The following is a 25504-nucleotide window of genomic DNA, read 5'->3' as shown; positions in this document are numbered from 1 at the left end:
CTGAGTCTGCAGGACGCCTACATGTGTGCCCCACCCGAGGTTGGATGCGTCTGTTAAGGTAATTTGAAGATCTGGAGCCTGAAATGGAAGGCCTTGAATGAGATTGGAGTGGTGCATCCACCAGGCTAGTGACAGACGGAGCTGTTTGGTAACCTGGATAATGCTGGACATTGGCTAACAAGCTTGAATCCACTGGCATTTTAAGGTCCATTGCATTACTCTCATGGTGAGGCGAGCCATTGGAGTGACATGCACCGAGGACACCATGTGACCCAGCAATATGAGGAAGTGATGAGCAGTTGAAGATACTCGAGTCTGTAGTTGATGCGCCAGAGATGTTATGGTGAAAGGGCGATCCTGGGGGAGGAAGGCTTTCGTCTGTATAGTGTTTAGGTTGGCCCCTATAAAGGATAGGGTTTGGGATGGAACTCTTGGATTTGGGATAGTTGATTAGAAACCCTAAGGAAATCAGGGTGTTGATAGTGAGATGCAGGGAGATTAGTGCGCCCTGCTGAGTTGGAGCCCTTATCAACCAATCGTTGAGATAAGGGTAGACATGCACACCCTGATTCCTGAGGAAGGCTGTGACCACCACCAGGCACTTGGTGAATACTCGTGGAGTGGACGCCAGGCCGAATGGTAGTACACGGTACTGGAAATGACGGGGGGCAGACTAGGAATCGCAGATACTTGCGATGAGATGGAGTAATTGAGATGTGTGTGTAAGTCTAATGTTCCATGTACTCCTGTTAGTTCTGTTACAACTTGTTATATTTATTACCATGTTATAATGTAAAATATTCTTGTTATATTTATTACCATGTTATAATGTAAAATATTCTTATATCTATTTAATACCATGTTATAATGTAAAATAGGGCTGTTATCACCCTATTCCTTTAGTTATCTGGAAACCGATGTGATATCTCGATCGAATGTCGGTATACAAAATAAATAAATAAAATAAAATAAATAAATAAGCTTCTTGGAGATCTAGAGAGCATAGCCAATCTCCTCTTTGTAGAAGAGGAAGTAGAGAGCCCAAGGTTACCATTTTGAATTTTTCTCTCTGCAAAAATTTGTTTAGGGCGCGGAGGTCCAGTTTCAGGCGTACGCCACCTGACTTTTTTGGTATTAGAAAATACTGGGAATAAAACCCTTGCCCCTGCTGGGAGAGGGGAACTGGTTCTATTGCTCGGGATTTGAGGAGGAATAAGACCTCCTGTTCGAGCAAGGGAGAGTGGTCGGACGACCCCCATGTCAGCCAAGGTGGAGAGTCCGCTGGAACAGTTAGGAAATTTAGGTGGTAACCCTGAGTGACTACTGCCAGTACCCACTGGTCTGTGGTGACAATGTCAAGCGCTGTTGAAGGGGCAGAGCCGACCGCCGACCGGAATGGAAGGAAGAGGAGGTTGGCTTACACTCTCTAGGAAGGAGTCAAAAACCTGATGCTGGTCCAGGCTGAGACTTATGAGGCCGAATCTGTCTGGATTGACCTTTTTGGTAAGGTCTGGAAGGGCGTCCTCTAGAAGCCGGAGGATAAAACTTCCTTGGCTTGTAGGCCGGCTGCTTAGAGTCACGTCTGAAAGTTCTCTTAGGGGCAGACTGGAACTCAGACGGCACAGAAGAAAGCTGGGGCAGAGTTTCATGGTGATCCTTCAACTGCGCCACAGTCTCTCGGATCTTTTCCCCAAAGAGATTATCGCCCACACGGGGTATATCTGCTAACCTGTCTTGGACTTCTGGTCTTAAGTCCGATGATTTGAGCCAAGCCCATCTTCTGGCACTAATTCCCGCTGCAGACACTCTAGAGGCGTGTCAAAGATATCATATGCAGCGCGGTTCTTGTGCTTTCCAGCATTTAGACCTTTCTGAGCCAGAGTATGAAGTTGAGTCTGGAGTTGCTCTGGTAAGGAATCAGAGAAGTCTTGGATCCTTTTAAAAAGGTCTCTGTTGGGGCGTGGTTTACGCAGCCGATGAAAGCAGACACATAGCTCTTGAGCTCCGCTCCCCCACGAGCCCGCTACCCGCTAAAAAGGCAGCGATCCGGGTAGATCTTTCTTCATACTTGCCTGGAAGACTTGCACTCAGGGTCCGCATACCTTTTTTGATGGCCTCCAAGCGCAAACCAGCTGATCTTCGGCAATTTTCATACAATAAACTACCGCCGGATCCAGAGCAAGATGGCGCCTCTGACGGCGAGTTCAGCGCGGGGGACGGTGAGGAGGCCGAGGAAACGCGCGCGATGGCGCCCAGCGGGGCTGCTACCTCGACAGCTGATTACCTTACAAGAACCGAGGTACGGCAATGGTTTATGGACCTCAGAAAGGATATGAAGCAACATAAACAGGACATTATGGCGTCTGTAGCAGACTTAAAAGAAGATTTGGCGGCTATGGGGCGCAGGGTCGATGACGTAGAGACCCGGGTTGAATCTCATGGCGAGGCCCTCAACTCGCTACAAACTCAGGGCACCCAATATCAAACTGATATTCTAGAGCTGCAGGAGAAAATTGAGGACCTGGAAAACAGAAACAGGAGGGCTAATCTTCGTATAAGGGGAGTACCTGAAACTCCTGAATTTTCAGACGCTGCGCTTGTTGCTACCCAAATTTGCCAGCATTTGCTCCTTGGAAGCCTGGCTAGCACAGCTACCTCACAGGCTGACCCCCCTGAGGTGCGCTTGGAGCGGGCACACCGCGCGCTGGGTCAGCGCCGGGACCAGCAGCCACGTGACTTAGTCATCTGTTTTCATAGCTTTTTGATAAAGGAAAGGGTGTATGCTGCTTCTCGCTCACAGAAGGAAATACAATGGCGCAATCTGCCCATCTCAGTCTTTCAAGATCTTGCGCCCGTTACCCTTCAGAAAAGGTATGTCTTGCGAGAGGCCACAGCTGCGTTGCGCTCCAAGGATATCAAGTACCGTTGGACTTTCCCTTTTGGACTGCTTTTTCAAGCTCAAGGAGTTACCTATAGGATTAAAACACTGGCTGATGCCGCAGAAGCCTTTCAAAAAGCACAAATTCCAACTACTTTTCAGGTCCCCAAGATGGCGGCTCCCCTGGGTAAGCTGGATGCCACCCCTCGATGGCAACGAGCAGATAAGGGGGGAAAGAGACTGCGGAGGCAGTCGGATGTTCGTCGCTCCCCACAGAAGGACCTAGGGTGAACTCTCATTTGGACCAGTATTTTCTACGCTTGTGGGTTTCACTTCTGTGTTGCTGCTTTATAACAGAGGTGTGGACCTGATGCTGTTCTTGGACTGACTTTTTTCCAGGGACTTTGTCTTATTACCATGCCAGGCTGAATGTGTGGTTTCTTCTGGCACACTACATTCTTGTTATGCATGTGGGTTTCTTGCTCAGGTTCTTGTTTTGTGCTTACTTTAGGCTGCGGGCTGGGGGGGGGAGGGTTTGTAACTGCTGTATATCGGGAGACCACGGCTCCCATTTTCTGTGTATCCCTGGGGCGGATGATGGGATACGGTGTAATTACGGGAACACACACGGGGGCATTTGTTCTTTCTCTGTTAATCTGGATGGTGGGGGATTGGATGGGGGTACCTCCTTTTTCTTTGGTTGTGCAATGGGTTGGGGAATTCTCACTATCTTTCTTGGTTTGCTGTTTCCCTATGACTAATGGCTACTAAGATTCTCTCACTTAATGTGAAAGGGCTGAACACCCCGCGTAAGCGTTCGTTACTTGCTAGGGAGCTCCAGCGTCAGAAAGTAGGAGTAGCTTTCCTGCAGGAGACTCATGTGCGCAAGCACCATGAGCGGCTGTTGTCATTTCCAAACTTTTCTACTGCATGTTGGGCGGCTAGCTCAAAGGATCACAAGTATGTGGGAGTGGGGATACTGATTTCTAATACCTGTGTGCATGAAGTCTTGCTCACCATTTCCGACCCTCAGGGCAGGTATATTTTTCTACAGATAAGGGTGGGCTCCAGTGTTATTTCTCTCCTTAACGTTTATTTCCCCAACACGGGTCAGGTGTCGTTTCTTAGTTCACTTGACCGTCTTTTACAACACCATTTAGAGGGGGACCTTGTCCTGGGTGGCGATTTCAACGCCACCTTGTTCCCTAAGTTGGATCACAGTTCTGGCGCTGGGCTAGCCACTAGATTTCGTACTAGATGGTGTCGCTTCCTGACCAAATGGTGCGTTGTTGATATTTGGCGTCAACGCTACCCACATTCCAGATCCTACACCTTTTATTCTACTCCTCATGGCAGCTATACCAGAATCGACTATTTATTTGTTTCAGTGCAGATTCAGGCTCGAGTACTTCAGACGGGGATAGACCCCATTACCTGGTCTGATCATGCTCCCATATGGATTGAGGTTGCCCTCCAAGATTCAGATCAAGGGTACCGGCCATGGCGACTCAACGAGAGTCTCCTTAAAGATAAGGGGTTTCTCACTAAAATGGAATCCCATTTGCAACATTACTTCCAGGAGAATACTACTGAGGGCACTGGTCCTTTGCTTTTATGGGAGTGTTCTAAGGCTGTCATGAGGGGACACTTTCTGTCGCAGGCTGCTCATTGTAATAAAACTAGGGCCCTTTCTAGGCTTACATTACTGTCCGACCTGGAAGCCTTAACTAAACAACACATTGCCACTTCCTCTCAATCAGTCTATCGACGCATATTACACATTAAGAGTCAAATTAGCTCACTGGACGATGAAGCTATCAGTCACCGTCTCCTTTTATTAAAGCAACAGTTTTTTGAAGGGGGTAACAAGGCGGGGCGCTATCTTGCGCATAGGCTGCGTGCAGCCCGGGCCAAAACAACTATTGAGAAACTAGATTTAGGGACTGGGTCTCCCATCACCACCTCGGATGGTATTCGGCAAGCTTTTACTAAATTTTATGCCCAGTTGTATGCCCCTGACGGCATGGTGACTGACACTGCTATCGATGACTATCTCCGCTCGGTCCAGTTACCCACTCTCACGGACTCGCAGAGGGCATATCTTGACAAACTCATTGACCAGGAGGAGGTCCTCCAGGCTATCAAATGCTTGAAGCCAGGCAAGGCCCCAGCCTCGACGGATTTCACCGGGCCAATCTAACTACCGCAAATTTGCACATATATTAGTGGGTCCCTTAACGGATGCTTTTAAACTCTCTCTTACAGGGTGCCTCTCTCGGTAGCGATTCCAATACCGCAGGTATAACCAGTGCTTTCCCAGCCAGATAGAGATCCCACTAAATGCAGCTCTTACAGACCCATTTCGCTAATTAACATAGACCTTTAAATTGTTGGCCAGAGTTCTAGCTGTACGGCTTAATGGGGTCTTGCCTAACTTAGTGCACAATGACCAAGTGGGTTTTGTACCAGGCCGCCTGGCGGCGGACAACGTTAGGAGGATAGTGGACATTATTGATTTGGTACACATTCATCGACAGCCAGCGGTCCTTCTCTCATTAGACGCCGAGAAGGCTTTTGATTTGGTTCACTGGCCCTTCTTATTTAAAACTTTGCAGTCCATGGCATTTGGCTCCTCCTTTATGTCTTGGCTGGCGAAATTATACGACCATCCATCGGCTCGGGTAAAGGCAAATGGGGTTTATGGTACATCCTTTTCCATTAATCGGGGAACAAGACAGGGGTGCCCACTGTCCCCTCTCTTGTTCGCTCTGTTCCTAGAACCTTTCACAACGACCGTTCGGGAATCCAGGGACATAGTGGGGGTACAGAAGGGCGATCGTCATTTTAAAATCTCCCTTTTTGCGGATGATGTGATGTTCACCCTTACTGATCCGGAAACATCACTTAGGGGTGTTATGACAGAGCTGGGTCGGTTCACTGCCGTCTCTGGCATGAAAGTGAACTATGACAAATCAGAACTTCTCAATTTAACTCTATTACCTTCAGAGGCACATCTGTTAGAACAAGCCTTTCCGTTTAAATGGGCCAAGCCTGCCTTGAAATATCTGGGGGTTCGTTTGGGATCTTCCAACAGTCAATTATTCTCCCTGAATTATGACCTCTCATAAAAAAAATACTGCAGGATTTACGTAGTTGGCAGAATCAAATGCATTCCTGGTTGGGCCGTCTGGCTGTCATTAAGATGAATGTTCTCCCCAGATTTTTATATTTTTTTACAACTATTCCCATTTACTTGCCCTCCAGTGTTCTCAAACAATGGCAACGAATTTTGTGTAGCTATATTTGGCGCAAGCGCCCCCCGAGGGTGGCACGGAACACGTATCGTCCAAAACTCAGGGGGGGGTGTTAACTTACCAAATTTGTTATGGTATTATTCAGCTGCACAACTGCGAGCTTTGGTTGCTATCCATCGCACTAGTGATATACCACAGTGGGTGCATTTAGAACAATCACTTCTCGGGGATTTTCCCCTCTCTGCGCTGCCCTGGCAACCTAAAGTAACCTGGGGACCACTCCTCTATCTTCCATTTGCGCTCCGCACGACTCTTCGTGTTTGGCACACTTGGAAACTTGCGCTTGTAGGCCCTGAGAAATACACCACAATGACCCATATGCGTTCTAACACAGTATATTCTATCCAGGATAACTCGGCGGCCTTGACTCAGTGGGCATCTAGGGGCATTACTCGTCTGTTCCATGTCCAACAGCTAGGGTCTCTTATGACTCGCGACCAGCTTTGCTTAAAGTACACCTTGCCTGCGATAGACTTTTTGCATTATGCTAAGCTGTACTATTTTGTTCAGCGGGGACTTCGTGGCCATGACTTAATATTAAAGGGTTCCCTCTTTGAAAACTATTGCAAGAATGCAGCCACCACACGAGGGGTTATCTCTAAAGTGTATGGCATTCTTAATGGAATGGCAAGGGATCCCCCCCGCCATCGTGGTCTGTGGGACCGGGACTTTCAGTGTCAGCTGGATGATCAGGATTGGGATGCTATATATATTAATGCTCATAAATGCTCAGTGTCGGTGGGTCTACAGGAAAACTGTTATAAACTTATATATAGGTGGCATTATACTCCGGTCCGATTACATAAATATCGCCCATCCCTATCAGACTGCTGCTGGAGGGGGTGCGGGATTACTGGCACCTATTATCATCTATGGTGGGAATGCCAGAAGATTGTTCTAGTCTGGCGGGAGGTGTTTGAATGGTTGTCCACGTTTATTCCGGACCCGATAGCAGCTGAGCCTTGGCATGTGCTCTTAGGCCTTCCAGTTCCTGGACACAACAAACACACTCAGAGGTTTTTGACACATGTTTTTATTGCTGTGCGCTCTGAAATTGCATTACACTGGAAAGGGGCCACAGTGCCGAGCCTGGCTAAAATACAACATAGGTTACACACATTTTATCAACTCAGTAGACTTACTGCTGTTCTTAGGGATTGCATGGGTATTTTTGAGAAAATATGGGTTCATTATGTTCACTGGCTTGGCTCTCAGGCACTTCCAGCTTCCCATGTCCCTTGCCCTTGAGCGTCTATATGGCTCCCTGGTGCTTGCTGGTGTTTATCGGACTTTGGTATTTCCCTATTCTGGCTCATGTACTTACATGATCATTCAGTTTGGGGTACCTCACTCCGGATACCCTGGGAAATGTTTCCTCTACCCGTTGTCCTACTTACTCTTCTCCTTTTCTAATCCTTCTACTTTTACTCTCATTTTACCCTCATTTTTCCTTTTTTGCCTACTTGTATCTCGATGTCCCGATGTGTGTGTGGGTGGGTGGGGGGTGGGTTTTGGGGCTGGGATATACTTATACACTGTATAAAATTGGTCAATTGAGGTTTTGTCTTTCTGTGCGTGGTATTCCACGACTTCATTTGTATTTGGGTTCTGATCCATGTTCCAGGTTTTTGTTCTGTTTTTCTGCTATGTTGCAGCTTTGATTGACAATAAAACTTTTATATACAAAAAAAAAAGGTCTCTGTTATACTGTGTCATGTATAACTGGTAAGAGGCAATGCAAGATATGAGCATGGAGCCATGGAAGACACGCCTGCCAAAGGCATCCAGGGATTTTTGTTCCTTCCCTGGAGGTATGGAGGAATGAGGTTTTGAACGTCGTGCCTTCTTCTGGGATGATTCAACAACCACAGAGTGATGATCCAACTGTGATTTTTGGAACCCAGGAGCTGACTGCACCAGATAGGTGGCATCTATATTGCGGTTGACCGGTGCGACTGAACATGGGTGTTCCCAGTTTCTCTTCAGGAGATCAAGCAGGATTTCATAAATAGGTATAGACATGATTTCCTTAGGAGCATCTAGAAATTGGAGTACTTCCAGCATCTTGTGCCTAGAGTCCTCTTCCGTCTGAAGCTGAAAAGGAATGGTTTCAGACATTTCCTTGATGAAGTTAATAAAAGACAGATCTTCTGGTGGGGAGCATCGTCTTTCATCTGGGGGAGAGGGCTCTGATGGTAGATCAGCTGTATCCTGGGACGAATCATCGGTCCAAGGATTATAGGGCTGATATCCAGCACCTAGTGAGTCTCCAGCAGGGAGAAATGGTGCTAATCCTGATGGACCAGGCCTAGGCATCGACGGCATCGGAGGAGGCACAGACGGGACCGGTGACATCGATGGATGAGTCAGTGGTAAATCCCAGACGGTGGAATGGGTAACTGTTTCCTCATCATCCGATGATAATGGAATCGGTGTGGAAGGTACTGGACCCACCGGTGCTCTTGGTTCCATCGGAGGCAGGGCACCGATCAACGCATCCAGTCTACCCAATAGCAGTGCAAGCGTTACGGGAATCAGATTTGTGACCGGCTCGGGGACCGGTACCGGCGTCGATGGAGTTTGGAAGACCTGAAATGCTTTACCGATGACCTCTTGGATCATCCGATCCAATTTCTCGCGGAAGCCTGGGGCATGGAACCCCGGCACCGGAGTAGGAGGCAGAACTGGCGTAGCCAGAGGGCCCTCTGGTGAAGGTGGAATCACGGATCCCGGCACCACTGAAGGTGGGGAATGCCTCAGTGACCCGGTCACAGAAGAGGATGGGGCTTCTTTGTCGGTGGCTCTGTCGACGTCGATGCAGAGGACGTGCCTGGATCGACAGACTGAGCCTTCTGATGCCGGTGTCGACGCTTCTCACGATGTTCTCCTCGGTCCTTTTCTTTAGGAGGCAATCGACACCTTTGGAATCGTCGACGCTGGTTGAACAGCAGCGGTGTCTTGGTGCTGGCGAGAAGTCGATGGCACCGGCTTGGACGATGTCGAAGCTATTGATGGAGTCAGGGTTTTTAACTGAAAGAGAAAGCCATTTTCTCTAAACGAGCCTTATGGCCCTTCAGTGTTATTTTGGGCACATTTGGTGCAAGTTAGGACATCGTGGCCGGACCCCAAACACATAACACAGACCCCATGTGGGTCAGTGATGGACATTGTTCGAGTATAGTTGGGGCACCGACGAAAACCCAACACCATGACTCCGACAAAAATTTAGCCATGGTGCGGTCACTGGCCAGTAGGCCCTGAAGGGATAACTCGACAGGAGTCAACCGCAACAAGGGTAAAACCTTACCTTTCGACCGCGGAGTATGGATATCGATAAGGGGACCCCTATGGGGTAGAAATTTTTGGAAATTTTGAAAGAAGTTCTGTGAGGAAAATTCCTGTCAGGAATCTCAAGAGAGCTCCTTAACCCGAGTGGCTACAGCTGCGCGTCAAAAAGAAGACTGAAGGGGGACCCCTGCTAGATGCAGGGTCAGTGCATTGCTGGGCATGCCCAGTAGGTGCCAGTCAAAGTTCTAGAAACTTTGACAAAAGTGTTCGGTGATTGGGCTCCATCCTGATGTCACCCATATGTGAGGACTACCATCCTGCTTGTCCTGTGAGAATGACCATTCTCCCAAGGTGGCTCTATCTATTTCAAACCTTTCCAGTGGAGATACCAGTTCAGTTTTTGAAATCATTACATACAAAAATTTTTCATTTTATTTGGAGGAAACACCCATCCAGGGTAGCAAGAAAGGTGTTATTTAGGTCTAAACAATTAGGAGGCCTAGCTGTCCCAAATTTTGTGCAATACTATAATGTGGCCTAGGTGACAGTAGTATATGATTGGTCATCTAGATCTGCTGAGAAACAATGGATCTATATTGAGCAAATGGATATCCCGGATGATTCCCTTTATTTCAGACTTTGGTGCTTGCCTTTGAAAGGAGGTTTTGACTATATTTCTAATCCCTTCACTGATCTGACCCTGCAATTATGGAGGAGATGGAGGTTTGCTTTGACGGGACATGAGTTTCTATCTCCCCTGCTATCAATGGATATATATATCGGGGGCGGCACTTGGTGCCTCATACACAGAATATGTTTCGAAAATGAACGCAAGCCGGTATCTGGTGCTGTGGGCAACTAATTGATAGTTTAAAATTAATCCCTTTCTCTGACCTACAATTACAATTTAACCTCCCACATTCTGAATATTTTCGCTATCTACAGCTGCAACACTGTCTCACTGAAGAGTGTCTATGGCAGCAAGTTACTAGAGAGATGACCGTTTGAAACAATGTGCTTTTCCTATAATGTAACAAAGGGATAATCTCCAGGGTTTATAGATGGCTGGGGGTTGCTCGGGAACCCACAAATCAGTCAAAATGGGAGCAAGATGGGGGGGGGGGGGTTTCACTTGGCTAGAGAAACAGTGGGAACAATATTATGTGAATATCGCTAAGAGTTCTATATCGGCTAACATTCTTGAAACTAATTATAAATTCGTGTCTCGCTGGTATCTCACCCCAGCTAAATTAAGTAAGATCTACCCCAATCGATCTAACCAATGCTGGAGACAATGCCACATGGAGGGTACGTTTTATCATGTTTGGTGGGCATGCCTAAAAATAATACAATTTTGGAAGTAGCTCGAGAGGGTGCTCTCTGAGTTGATTAAATTGAAGGTTCCATTCCTTTACGAACATAACATAAAAATATAAGAAATTTCCATGCTGGGTCAGACCAAGGGTCCATCAAGCCCAGCGTCCTGTTTCCAACAGTGGCCAAACCAGGCCACAAGAACCTGGCAATTACTTTCTACCATATACCTCCTCTCAGCCTATCCGAGATCATGGCCAAAATAGACAAGGCGTTAATAAATTCTATACTTTGTGCAGCTAGGCGGGAAGTGGCGGTGGTAGCCCCCACTAATTCAGACTTCCTGAGGAGGATTTGGAAAATGCATTATTGGTCCTATTTGACAGCCACTCAGAGAGACAAGCATGGGAACCTTTTCTTCGGTGCTATGAAAAGCTAGATCTGTGATATTGTATTGTAACATGTGCCCAAGGCTTGGGGATGACATAGTTAAGACCACGGTAGTAGTATTGTCTGTAGTGCATTTATCAGCTTGCATGTAGGCTCTTTTCTTTTTCTTCTTTTTCACATAAGCGATCATGGGCTTATGTGCCACTCAACCATAACGTGGTTTAAACACAGAGAGGGGGTGGGGGGAGGGGATGGATAGGTTTAGGTTTTGGTTATGTTTTGGGTCCTGGGGGAAAACAAAAAACACCTGTGTTGGTTCTTTTTGGATGTTATCCTCAAATTGATGTACGCAACATTCATGTCCATGGATTGGAAGACTGTTTTGCATTGTTGGGTTTATGTTTGTACAAGTATATCTCTCTGCCAACACCAATAAAAGTCTAAATATTTAAAAAAAAATGAGAGAAGACCACTGGCACAGAGGATTTTTAGTTGCAAGGGAGTGAAGGGAAAGAGATCCACTGAAGCTTATGGCAATGGCTCCTAGATAGAGCTTATGGTGCTTCTTTGTCCCGACGTTTGTATGTTTCATGCTCCCTCATCCCGAAGAGCTTTTCCCTTTCCCCAATCTTCTCACTCCTCTCCCCTTACCTATATTTTTATGCAGGAAACGGATGAATGTCGCTGCCAGAATATTCCTCTCCTTGCAACTCAGCTCCACAGGTGGCTGGATCCCATCATCCACTACCAATGTCAGTAATTTATGTACAGGGTCTGGTCCATGGTATGAAAACTAATAAGAGGGGAAAATTGAAAGAAATATAATGAATAAGAAATGTGATGGCAGACGGGCCGACATGCTGCTATACGGGAGACCAGGATTTAATGACAAGTCCAGCTCCTATTACTCCAGGAAGTTGGGGCTGCTGACAAAGAGCTGCCAATAAGGATTATGGGGTGGGTGGGAGAATGGGGTGAGGCAAGGGTGACACAGCGATGCGTGTTGGGGGGTGAAGCAGGCGCCACAGCGATGCGTGTTGGGGGGGATGAAGCAGGCACCACAGCGATGCATGCTAGAGTGAAGCAGGTGTGAGAAAGCGATGTGTGCTGGGGTGAAGCAGGTGTGACAGTGATGTGTGCTGGAGTGAAGCAGGTGTGACAAAGCAATGTGTGCTGGAGTGAAGCAGGTGTGACAGCAATGTGTGCTGGGGTGAAGCAGGTGTGACAGCAATGTGTGCTGGGGTGAAGCAGGTGTGACAAAGCAATGTGTGCTGGAGTGAAGCAGGTGTGACAAAGCAATGTGTGCTGGGGTGAAGCAGGTGTGACAGCAATGTGTGCTGGAGTGAAGCAGGTGTGACAAAGCAATGTGTGCTGGGGTGAAGCAGGTGTGACAGCAATGTGTGCTGGAGTGAAGCAGGTGTGACAAAGCAATGTGTGCTGGAGTGAAGCAGGTGTGACAAAGCAATGTGTGCTGGAGTGAAGCAAGTGTGACAGCAATGTGTGCTGGAGTGAAGCAAGTGTGACAGCAATGTGTGCTGGGGTGAAGCAGGTGTGACAAAGCAATGTGTGCTGGAGTGAAGCAGGTGTGACAAAGCAATGTGTGCTGGGGTGAAGCAGGTGTGACAAAGCAATGCGTGCTGGGGTGAAGCAGGTGTGACAAAGCAATGCGTGCTGGGGTGAAGCAGGCAACACAGACATGCATGTTGGGGGTGAGATTAAGACAAATCTGATAATGTGATGGGTTTGGGGGAGAGCGAGACACGCATAATATAGTGAGTGTGAAGAGCAGGGAAAGGCAAGGACACTGGAGCGTAGGAGATTCAGCCATACAATTAATTGTTTTGTAACTGTGACAGATTTATGTTTTCCAAACTAAGTATCAGGTAGAAAAAATATGAGTAGTTCATAGAACTTTCTGTATTGAAAGCCTGGGCACTACCACCAAGGAACCTCACTTCTCTCTCTTTTTAAGATAAAATCAATCCTGAGGGAGTACTGAGAGAAGAAGTTGGTTTTGCTGGTGACTGAAGAGAATCTGTGAGTACTGCTTTGCTGGGATATTTTGTGACTTAATGCTTGGGAGAAAAAAAGAGAGATTGTGGGGAAAATTGGTATTATGTGTGTGTCTGATTTTAAAAAAGAAAGCTAGGTTAACTTTCAGTGTCTTTTCCCTCCCATTCTCCCCTAGTACATTTTCCCAATTAAGAGGAGAAGAGGGACTTTTTCACAACAAGAATCAATTGAGAATTTAGATAGGACGTAACCCAGCACTTAGCAATAAAATAACTGTTGTCCCCTTGTAGTTTACTGCAAACTAACTTAAAATTCACCAAATAAATGTAAAGGCCTTTGCATTAGACAAGGTATCCCTACTCCCTTAGCAATCTTAACTAACAACTCAACAATATTAAGATTGTGAGCCCTCAAGGACAGGGAAATATCTACAGTATCTGAAGGTAATCCACCTTGAAGTGCCTGAATAAATAAGATGCAGTCAGATGGGGGCCTTCCAGTCTTTTGCACTGAGTGCCACATGTATGATTATCTGCCTGTTGGTGAGAGGTTTATGGTGCACTCAGTGCAAAGAGCTCCTGGCTCTCAGAGAATGAGTCCAATCTCTAGAGGCTGGAGTAGCTGAGGCAGAGAGGTATAGAGAGGAGACATTCAGGGACATCATAAAGAGGTCCCAACTCCAGTCTGACAGTCTCTGTATTGAAAGGTCACCTGGAAGGACAGCATTTATTTGGTGTAGCAGGAAGTGATCTTATAGCCAGGATCTGCTCTCCAGGTGATGCCTTATCCTCTCGCAACAAGGATGGATCTCTAAGGGCAAATGCCCAGGAGGGAAGGGTTAGATAGCCTGTCATAGCTGGTGATTTGATTGTAAGGAATATAGATAGGTGGCTGGTGGATGTGATGATTGCTTGGTAACTTGCCTGCCTGGTGTGAAGGGAACAGATCTTATGCACTACCTAGATAGGATTTTAGACAATGTTGGGAAGAATCCAATTGTCCTGGTACACATAGGTATCAATGACTTAGGAAGGTGAGGGTAGGGAGGTTCTGGAAGTCAATTTAGTGTTTTAGGAAGAAAGTCGAAATCTAGAACTTCCAAGATAGCATTCTCAGAAAATGCTCCCTGTTCCATGCATAGGACCTCAGAGGCAGAGCTCCAGAGTCTCAATGCATGGATAAGTTGATGGTGCAAGGAAGAAGGTTTTAGGTTTGTTAGGAACTGGGGAACATTCTGGGAAGGGGGAGTCTATTCTGAAGAGATGGGCTCCATCTTAACCAAAGTGAAGCCAGGCTGCTGGTGTTAATGTTTGAAAAGGAGATAGAGCAGCTTTTAAACTAAAATATGGGACAAAGCCAACAAACACTCAGCAGTGCATGGGCACAATGAAATAAATGGAATATTGGTACATATTTTATTGAGATGTGGGTACTGGAACTATAGCCCGCAGACTCAGGAGTCTCGACAATGTACACCCTACTGCCAGTCTCTTCTGCAGAGAGTTGCAGGTAGACACCATGAACATGTCCCAAGGAACACTGTGAAACTCCAGCAGATAGCCATCTCGTATCACCTCCAGAACCCACTGGTCTGACGTGATTTTCACACACCTCGGATAAAAATGAGAGAGGCAACTCCCTATCTCCTGCTGCCAGGGGCGGGTCAGCAAACCTTCATTGAGAGGCTCGAGGGGGGGGGGGGGGGGCTCTACTACCTGAGCCTGCACTCCCCATCTGGGCTTCCTTGGACGAAAGGGACTCAGGACCTTCCCAACAGTCAAGCCCTCTGACAGGCCGCTCCTCTACAGGGTCGAAAACGTTTAGATACCTAGTACGACCTCTCATGCTGAAGGAATACAGCATCTCTTTCTTATCCTCTGGCAACGGCGGAACCTAGGACTCACCCCATTTATTGGCTATTTTCTCCAGCTCACTCCCAAACAAAAGTGAGCCTTTAAAGGGCTACTTTGTAAGATTAGCCTTCGAGGTTGCATCAGCCGACTAATTTCTCAGCCATAACTGATGCTTGGCTGCTATTACTGAAGCCACTCCTCTGGCCGAAGTGCGGACCAAATCACAGCCTGCATCTGCCAAAAAGGCGGCTTCTGGTTTCATCACTGCCCTGGAATTTATTCCAAACTCATCGACTTCCTGAGAGAGGAGTAAACAAGAGCGAGGCACCAGGGAACAACAAGAAGCTATCAGCAAGTTCATTGCAATTGCTTCAAAGGCCTGCTTGAGGATGGCCTCAATTCTCTTATACTGTACATCCTCAAGGCCGCTCCTCCTTCCACGGGGTTAGTCATCTGCTTGGTAACGGCACACATAAGCACATCCACTTTCAGAAAGCGCAATTGCTCTCTCGCAGCTGGATCCAGGGGGTAGGAAAATTAGTTTCTTACCTGATAATTTTCGTTCCTGTAGTACCAAGGATCAGTCCAGGACACCTGGGTTGTGACTCCGCACCAGTAGATGGAGACAGACTAAAACTTGTGGGCGGAGCCATATAAGCCCCTGTGCCAGTCACAGCCCCTCAGTCATACGTAATGTCAAAGTAGAAACCCAAAGGGGCAATCATAGCTAACTAACAAAACTTGCCATTAATCGGAAACAATTCCAACCCCTGCGGGAACCGGACTCCCCAACCGGGAGAGCAAACAAGCGGTGAGCGCAAGGGAAACAACGATGAGCAGACTCTCCGTCAGCGGGCGGGATCCTGGACTGATCCTTGGTACTACAGGAACGAAAATTATCAGGTAAGAAACTAATTTTCCTTTTCCCTGTACGTACCAGGATCAGTCCAGGACACCTTGGGATGTACCAGAGCCAACTTACCGAGGGTGGGAAGCAGAAAGTCCTGCTCGGAAGAACCCCTCTCCAAACCCTCCGACCTCAGCGGCCTGAACATTCAGACGGTAATGTCTGACGGAAGGTATGCAACGACTGCCAGGTAGCCGCCCTACAATCTCTTGGGGCGACACCTGAGAAGACCTCCGCCAGGGACGCAGCGTGAGACCTTGTCGAAGGAGCCCGAAGACCCACCGGCGGAGTCTTTCCCCGTACAAAGTACGCTGAGCCTATGGCCTCTTAGAGCCAACGGGCGATCGTCGTGCGAGACGCTGCAGCCCCTTTCTTGGGACCAGAAAAGGAGGACAAAACAGATGATCCGTTATCCGAAAAGGATTAGTGACCTCCAGATAGCGAAGGAGGGACCTCCTCACATCCAGCTTTTCGTAAGTCTCCTCGTCTTCGGATCCGACGACTTCCCCGACCGCGAAAGCGGGAAGATCAACGGATTGATTCAAATGAAAAGCCGAGACGACCTTCGGAAGAAGAAGGGGACAGTGCGCAAGGAAACGCCTGTGGCGGAGAGTCGCAAGGACGGCTCCCTACATGACCACGCTGCAATTCCGTGATACGGCGTGCCGAAGAAATCGCCACCAGAAACACGGTCTTCAACGTGAGATCCTTGACAATAGAGCGCTGCAAAAGGCTCAAACGGTGCCGAACATAAGGCAGAGAAAGAACCCAATTAAGATTCCAAGCCGGACAGGAAGGACGCAAGGGAGGACGGAGATGCTTAGCCCCCTTCAGGAAACGGACTATATCGGGTGAAAGAGCCAGAGGGGATCCCCCCGACCTTCCCCCGCAAAACAACCAAGTGCCGCCACATGGACTCGTAGGGAAACTGCACGCCAAGCCTCTGGCCAGTCCCACCTGGAGGAAAGCCAGAATATCAGAGACCGCAGCGGCGGTGGGATCCAAACCTCGCTTCATACACCAATCCTCAAAAACTACCCAGACCCTGACATAAGCCAGGGACGGAGACTGCTTCCGGGACCTCAGCAGCGTAGCAATAACCGCGTCCGAGTAAACTTTGCTCTTTAAACCGATTCCTCTCAAAAGCATGCCGCGAGACAAAAGTGATCCGCATCCTCCAAACAGACGGGGCCCTGATGAAGCAGCCCCGCGAAGCCGTGGAGACGAAGGGGAGCCCCCACCGACAACTGAATGAGGTCTGCGAACCATGGACGGCGTGGCCACTCCGGTGCCACCATAATCACGTTGGATGGGTGCAATTCTACGCGCCACAGGATCTTGCCGATCAGTGGCCACGGGGGAAACACGTACAGCAGCACATCCGTCGGCCAAGGGAGCACCAGCGCATCGACGCCCTCTGCTCCCCTCTCTCGACGCCGACTGTAAAAAAACGCGGAGCCTTCGCGTTGTGCCACGTGGCCATCAGATCCAAGTGGGGAACTCCCCACGTCCTGCAGAGGAGCAGAAACGCCTCGTCTGCCAGTTCCCACTCTCCGGGATCTAGACTATGCCTGCTGAGAAATCCGCCTGCACGTTGTCGACCCCGGCAATGTGAGACGCTGCTATGCTGCTGAGATGTTGTTCCGACCAGGCCATCAAAATTCTCACCTCTTCCGCCACCAGTGGACTTCTCGTCCCTCCTTGACGATTGATGTAGGCCACGGTGGTTGCGTTGTCTGACAGTACTCGGACCGCCTGTCCCCGCACCAAGGGTATGAAGGCTTGGAGAGCCAGACAGACCGCTCTGGTCTCGAGGCGGTTGATGGACCATTGAGCTTGCGACGCTGACCAACGACCTTGCACCGACTTCCCTAGGCAAACTGCTCCCCAGCCGGAGAGACTGGCATCCGTGGCCACCACCGTCCAGTCGGGAACGAGAAGGGATACGCCACAGGACAGATGACTTGGATCCAGCCACCAAAGAAACAGGGTACCAACGCGAGCGTTGAAGCCATAGACCCCAGCACCGTCAGGTAATCGCAGACTCGTGGACGGCGAAGAGACAACAGACGCCGCACCTGAGATTGCAGTTTGCATATCCATTCTTGAGAGAGGATTACCCTGCCCCGTTTTGTGTCGAATAAGGCCCCCAGATATTCCAAGGACTGAGTGGGAGCCAAATAACTTTTGTTGTAATTGACCGCCCAGCCTAGGGACTGCAAGAGCTGGAGGACCCTGTCCACCGTCCGTCGACACTGACTCTCTGACTTCGCCCGAATCAGCCAATCGTCTAGGTAAGGATGAACCAGAAGACCTTCCCGTCGCAGCTGCGCCGCCACTACCACCATCACTTTCGTGAATGTTTGAGGCGCCGTTGCAAGATCAAAAAGGAAGCGCCCGAAATTGGTAGTGCCTCCCCAGAACGCAGAACCTCAGAAACTGCTGGCACGATGGCTGAATGCCCACGTGAAGGTACGCCTCCGTGAGATCCAGAGGAGCCAGAAATTCGCCCGGACGCACCGAAGCGATAACTGACCGAATCGTTTCCATTTTGAAGTGGGGAACGCGAAGACATCTGTTTACCCCTTAGAGGTCCAGAATTGGCCTTGAAGTGCCGTCCTTCTTGGGAACTACGAAGTAAATGGAGTAACGGCCCGAGCCGCGCCGATCGGCAGGGACGGGGGATATGGCCCCCAAGCTTTCCAGCCGATGGAAGGTGTCCAACATAGCTGCCCTCTTCCTGGGGCCTTGCAGGGCGAGACCAGGAACTCGTCCGCTGGGATGCGAGCAAAATCTAACTCGTAGCCGTGTCTTATCACATCGAGGACCCACTGGCCCGACGTCACCCTGGTCCACTCCTCGAAATATAAAGTTAACCGTGCCCCTACATTTGGAACGGCGTGCCGCAGGCGCAACGAGAGGTGGACCGGCCAGAGTTCAATGCGAGGGCTTGGACCCCGCACCCGACGGGGCCCCGCCTTGCTCCCCGTAACGTTTCCCACGAAATGACTGCTGCCATTGAGTGTTCCGGGAAGAAGATGGTCTATACGAAGAGCCGGCAGATCTTTGAGGGCGCGATTTCCTGGGCCCCCCGGAACCGGGCACTGGCCGGAAAGGAGGGCCGCGCCCTGGCCCTATCCTCGGGCAGCTTGAATGCCCTGTTCTCCCCCAGAGAAACCATCAAATCATCCAACTCCTTGAAAGGTAACAAACCCAGGTGGGCTTTGGAAGAGCCATCCACTGCCCAGTTGCGTAGCCACAGGAGACGGCGCGCCGAAACTGCGGCTACTATGCACCTAGCAGAGGTGCGCAGCAGGTTGTGGAGGGCGTCAGCTCCATAAGCTATTGCCGCCTCCACTCTATCAGCCTGAGACGCCTCCTCCGCCAACAGGCCTGCATTCGCCTGAAGGACCTGGGCCCAGCGTAAACTAGCGCACATGGCGAAGTTAGTGCAGATTGTTGCCCGCACCCCTAGGGCGGATACCTCAAATATCTTCTTGAGCTGCACTACGAGCTTCCTGTCTTGTATATCCCGAAGGGCCGTCGCCCCCCGTGACCGGGATAGTGGGCCTCTTCGTCACCGCGGAGACCGCTGAATCCACCTTTGGAAGTTGCAGAAGCTCCAGCGCCTCCTCCGGGAGCGGGTAGAGCTTATCCATGGCCTTGCTGACTTTCAACCCCAATTCCGGGGTATCCCAATCGCACTGGATCCATATTGGCCTCCTGGCGGACCACCACTGGTGAAGCCTCTATCCCCAGCTCCTGGAGAATGGCCGGGATGAATGGCGACAGTTCCTCTCTGCGGAACAGACAGACTACCTTGGGGTCATCCCCGTCCGCTGCCTGGGTACCTGGTTCCGCGCCGGGCTGGGCGGAGCCATCCGCCCCCGTCTCCTCAGCCCCCCTCGGGGGCTCCTCGAGACCATCAGTATCCGCCGTGGAGGAATCTTCTGGATCTGACTCCTGAGGTACGCTCCGGGGAAGCCGTTTCCCTCGCGCTGGCTCCTGGGCGAGCATCGCGGTCTTTTTCGCCTTGCGCTTACTCGGTGGGGCCTGATTGGAGCCCTCCCCAGAGCCCCCCCCTCGGGAGCGCTTGCTGCGCTTGTACTTAAGTACCTTGCGCAGCAAGCCCGTGAAATCCTCAGAAAAACGACCTGGATTCGGAAGAATCGGCGTCAGAATCCCCCCGGGGCCGAAGCCCGTCCTCGGCGCCCCCTCCCGCCGCGCCCCGCTGCGGGGATAACGCGGGAGGGAGAGCCGAATCGCCTGCCGCGGTCCGCGAGAATTCCTTGCCGGTGGCCAAAATGGCCGCCGCTCCCGCGCTGAGCGGGAAAATGTCCTGAGGCCTATTTACTGGGCCTACCCCTTGCGGCGGCGAACGCGCGATCCAGGCCCGAGCCCCCTGCGATGCCCCGGACGTTGCTTCACCGTCCTGGATGCAGGCCGAGCAGAGGCCCTCCCTGGAAAAACACGCGCGTGCACCGACCCGCAGGCCTTGCCTGAAGAACCGCGCGGCATGCCGGCGACCGCGGGAAGTAAAAAACTGAGGCGCGTCAAAATTAAAGAAAAAACTAATTCGGCGACCTCCCTCTTGCCTGCGGCGCCCCCCTGCGCGAAAACGACGGAGCAGCGACGCCGAAGCAACGGAGAGCCGGCCGCAACAAAATAAAAACAGAAAACTTTTTTTTTTTTTTTTTAAACGCTGATGCCGCTGTCCCGGGTCCTGGAGCCCTAGTCCTGCAGGGGTGAGTGAACCGGGCTCCCCGGTGTCACCCCTGACGCTGCCACTAGACCAGCCGGGTCCTCGACCCTGGCAGCGGCCTCAACCGGGGGAGGGTAGTCCCCAGAGGACCTCTCAACCCCCCTGGGAGGCAGGGCACCCGAGACTAAGGGATTAAAAGAAAACCCCAATTTGGTATATAAACAACTATGGCTAACAAAAAACCTAGCCCAAAAAATTCAAACCTGACTAACACCAACACCAGAATCAGGTCAGGCAGGACTGTGACTAGACCTGCACCATCTACTGGAGACAGAGTAAGACTGAGGGGCTGTGACCGGCACAGGGGCTTATATGGCTCCGCCCACAAGTTTTAGTCTGTCTCCATCTACTGGTGCGGAGTCACAACCCAGGTGTCCTGGGTTGTGACTCCTGCTTCCCTGGTACGTACAGGGAAACAGTCCTTCCTAGGCTCATCCCCATTTGAAATTGGCTTCCGAGGCATCCCACTCAAGATCGATCAACTCTTGAATGGCCTCCATAATAGGGAAGAAACACAAGGCTTTACGCAAAGAAATCAAAATAGGACCCATCTTTGGCTCAAACATGGATTCAGCCCCCAGTATTCTCAGCATCTCCAATGTCTGGGAAATCAGAGCCGGTAACTCATCTATAAAAGAACTACAACATAGTTCTAAACGGCTCCAATACCGAAGGAATTTCCCCATCCTCCAGGGAGTAAGGAGCGGCATCATCATCCGTGACCCTATCAGGAAGACCGGCAGCAGATCTAGGCATACTCCGAAGCTCGTAGCACTAGGCGTGTGGGATTTCATCACCACCAACCCTGACTTCTTAAGATTGGCTAAGCCAACGATTGCGCCTGAAGAAAAAGTCCTTGAAAAAATTCTACCCAAGAAAATGCAGAGGGATCCATGCCAAAACCAGGGGGCATCTGTCCTGTGCCCACTGAACTACTTTCCCCCCACTTACAAACCAGTTAGAGGAGCTTCAAAGACAGGCGACCCCTCTGGCAGCTATTTTTCCATTCCTGCATCAGGCTGGGAAGAACCAGGCTTATTAAAATCAGACAAAGGCAATTCCCCCTCAGCCTCCAAACAACGCTGACACAAGTTAGAGTGAATGCCAGGCTGGGATGCCTGAATAATGCAAGCAGCACAGAGGGAAATGCACTTAAGCTTCTTAGCTGTAGGCGTCCTCAGTCTGTCATTATGCTTTAACAGGTGTCCAAGATGCATGCGTCCAGCTGTATTCACGCTGCAAAAACTAGGTGCCAAAATTTAGGAGCTCAACACTGTGCCTTAATGAGTGCCCAAAAACTGATTTCCCAGGAGGCTGCTCAGATTGCGCACATAAATAAGGGCATACATGCGAATGCCCAGATAGACGCTCCTATGCACCAAACTGGGCATCCAACTAGGGGCACAATTGGATGCACAGCCAGACGCACAAGCACGAACAGATGGAACTGAAGAGGACAGCCTAATGCGCAGAAAAAACGTACAAAACGCCGCTGTGGCCTACCACACAGCGAACAAGAAAAGCCTAAGATCAGGGCCTAGCCCTAAAGGCTGCTCAATTCCCCTAAGCTCCCCCGGAAGCAGGAACAAATGTCAGATCGGTGCGCCGAGCATGGAGACAGGAGGGAAGAAGAATCCCTCAAAAACTCCCCTCCTTCCCCCTCTCTCTTTTTTAATTACTCTTTACCTGAGCTCAGCCCATCCTGGCTGAGTACAAGAATGGTCTCTGGCTGCAGGGGGAGAGGGGAAGGACCTTCACCACCACGCTCAGTTCCTGCACCCACTTGCCTTTCAGCTGATTTATTTTTTTTTTACAGGTAAGTTCACGCCAGCTGAAACTATTAGCTACTGGACCAAGGCACTCGTCTGAAGGAGGAATCCAAAGATATCACCTCAGGAATTCTCAACTAAGAGAGAGACCCTGAGGTATCACCACAGGAGAGCGGGGCATAATAAATCTCCTTCGAAAAACATTTTAAGCAATCCTCAGTAGGGATCATCAAGATCGAGTGGGTACTCAATGCTCTAACTGGTATCAGTTGGTTAGGGGCCGCAGGGGGGTCTGTACTCTCCCCAATCCTTTTTAACATTCATCTGCGCCCATTGTGTACATTATTGGATTCTTTCAATATTTTTATAGTTTTTGCTGACGATATCCAGCTGTAATTTGAAGTTGATACTAATGTTCAAGCTACATTTGCTATGATTTCTACTTGTCTATTGGCTGTTGCTAACTGGCTGCAGGATAATGCTCTACTATTGAAGTTAAAGAAATCTGAGGCCCTTTGATTTTCTTGTACATCTCAGCCAGAAGGTTTGCTTATCATCTCAATTGAGGATGATGATATTAATTTTGTTGATCAAGTTCGCAGTTTGGGGTTTTATTTAGATCTGTCGTTAATTTTAAGAAGCAAATTAATGGTGTTACTTCTTCAGGCTATTTCAAGTTAAAACAATTTAGACACATTAAGCCCCTTACAGGGCAAACAGATTTTTGTACATTAGTGCAGGCTTTTATTCTGACTACTCTGGACTATGGCAATTCGTTATGCTTGGAGATTCCTAGGAATAGGTTAAGAGCGTTACAGCTTTTGCAGAACTCTGCAGCTAAGTAGGTTTTGAATGCCTCTCAACGAGAGCATGTTACACCGTTATTATTCCAGCTTCATTGTCTGCCTGTGGAACAGAGGGTCAAGTCTAAAATCCTGACACTCATGTTTAAATCGATTCATGCTTTGGCCCCAGAATATTTAACTGATTTATTTAATGAATATGTTCCATCTAGAATGTTATGTTCAGTTTCTAGGAAACTGCTAGAGTTGCCTCCTGTGAGGGAAATCCATTACCAAGATATTAGACTTTAGGTGCTGTCACTTAGGGGTGTTAAGCTTTGAAATGATTTGTCTGATGGGTTTTATCAAGCTTTAAAATATTTTGAAAGTATGTTAAAGAAGTTTTATTTACTGAAGTGTGTTCTGACAAATTTTAATATTTTATTTGAATATTGTCTTAATATTGTTTTTATTTATTTAAAAGTTTTATATACCGCACCATGGGGTAGGAGTCTATCCGTCTAGGCGGTTTACAAATAGAACACACACAATATCATAACTTACTTCATTTAAAATACATTACATTTGCAATAAAATGCTAAATTGTGCTAGTGGTATAAAGTTCGGATTAGAAAATTCGTTATTGTAGGTTGTAAGCACATGTGAAAAGGTAGGTTTTCAGTGCTTTTTTAAATTCATTATGATTTGCTGTTAGGCGAATATATTCTGGAAGTGAGTTCCAGGCTCCTTTTCTAGTTAGTGCTAAACTGGCAGATCTTATTGAAGGGATTTCCAGGGTACATTTATCCAAGGAGTGGATATTCTTAGTAATGAGCACAGCCAGATTGAATCAGAATTATATAATAAGTTGTGGATAATGAACAGAATTTTATATGTCATCGGTACGGTATTGGAAGCCAGTGTAGTTGCTGAAATATAGGTGTAATATGGTCTCTGCGTGATGCATTGCATAGCATTCCAGCTGTGGCATTTTGCACAAGTTGTAATGCTTGTATTGTAGAGAGGGTTAGGCCGAGATACAATGCATTACAGTAGTCTAGGGTGGTTTATGTTGATTTTGTAATCCACTTAGCTTAAAGCTATTATAGGCAGAATAGAAATATTGTTAATAAATAAATATTGCTCCATGGTGTGCCTGCCCCTAGAGTAATGTATGTGATTTTGGTCACTGTATTTATTTAAGAACATAAGAAATTGCCATGCTGGGTCAAACCAAGGGTCCATCAAGCCCAGCATCCTTTTTCCAACAGAGGCCAAACCAGGCCACAAGAACCTGGCAATTACCCAAACACTAAGAAGATCCCATGCTACTGATGCAATTAATAGCAGTGGCTATTCCCTAAGGTTGAATGTAACTTTGCCTTATTCATTTCTTTTGTTTAATTTTCTTTAGTTACGCTACAGTTATACCCTTGTTAAATGTAAACCGATCCGATATGGTTATTACTATGAAGGTCGGTATAAAAAACTGTTAAATAAATAAATAAATAAGTAAACTTGATTAATAGCCGTTAATGGACTTCTCCAAGAACTTATCCAAACCTTTTTTAAACCCAGCTACACTAACTGCACTAACCACATCCTCTGGCAACAAATTCCAGAGCTTTATTGTGCATGGAGTGAAAACGAATTTTCTCCAATTAAACTTAAATGTGCTACTTGCTAACTTCATAGAATGCCCACTACTCCTTCTATTATCCGAAAGTGTAAATAACAGATTCACATCTACTCCTTCAAGACCTCTCATTATTTTAAAGACTTCTATCATATTCCCTCTTAGCCTTCTGTTCTCCAAGCTGAACAGCCCTAACCTCTTCAGCCTTTCCTCATAGGGGAGCTGTTCCATTCCCCTTATCATTTTGGTAGCCCTTCTCTGTACCTTCTCCATCGCAATTATATCTTTTTTGAGATGCGGCGACCAGAATTGTACACAGTATTCAAGGTGCGGTCTCACCATGGAGCGATACAGAGGCATTATGACATTTTCCATTTTATTCACCATTCCCTTCCTAATAATTCCCAGCATTGTTTGCTTTTTTGACTGCTGCAGCACACTGAGCCGACGATTTTAAAGTATTATCCACTATGATGCCTAGATCTTTTTCCTGAGTGGCAGCTCCTAATATGGAACCTAACATCGTGTAACTACAGCAAGGGTTATTTTTCCCTATATGCAACACCTTGCACTTGTCCACATTAAATTTCATCTGCCA

The 25504-nt window shown here is 48.5% G+C and overlaps 1 protein-coding gene across 6 annotated transcripts in view; it reads right to left on the bottom strand.

The window, feature by feature from the left end:
* Positions 1-25504, bottom strand: part of AREL1 (apoptosis resistant E3 ubiquitin protein ligase 1) — a 295300-nt gene that overhangs the window by 119945 nt on the left and 149851 nt on the right. For all 6 annotated transcript variants that reach the window (XM_029598425.1, XM_029598426.1, XM_029598429.1 and 3 more), the window contains exon 10: positions 11836-11977. In XM_029598425.1, coding sequence (XP_029454285.1) covers positions 11836-11977 — 142 coding nt within the window. The remainder of the gene's footprint in view (positions 1-11835; positions 11978-25504) is intronic.

Source organism: Rhinatrema bivittatum, chromosome 4 (assembly GCF_901001135.1).
Source record: "Rhinatrema bivittatum chromosome 4, aRhiBiv1.1, whole genome shotgun sequence".
NCBI lineage: Eukaryota > Metazoa > Chordata > Amphibia > Gymnophiona > Rhinatrematidae > Rhinatrema > Rhinatrema bivittatum.
This window is presented reverse-complemented; position numbering and strand designations above follow the sequence as displayed.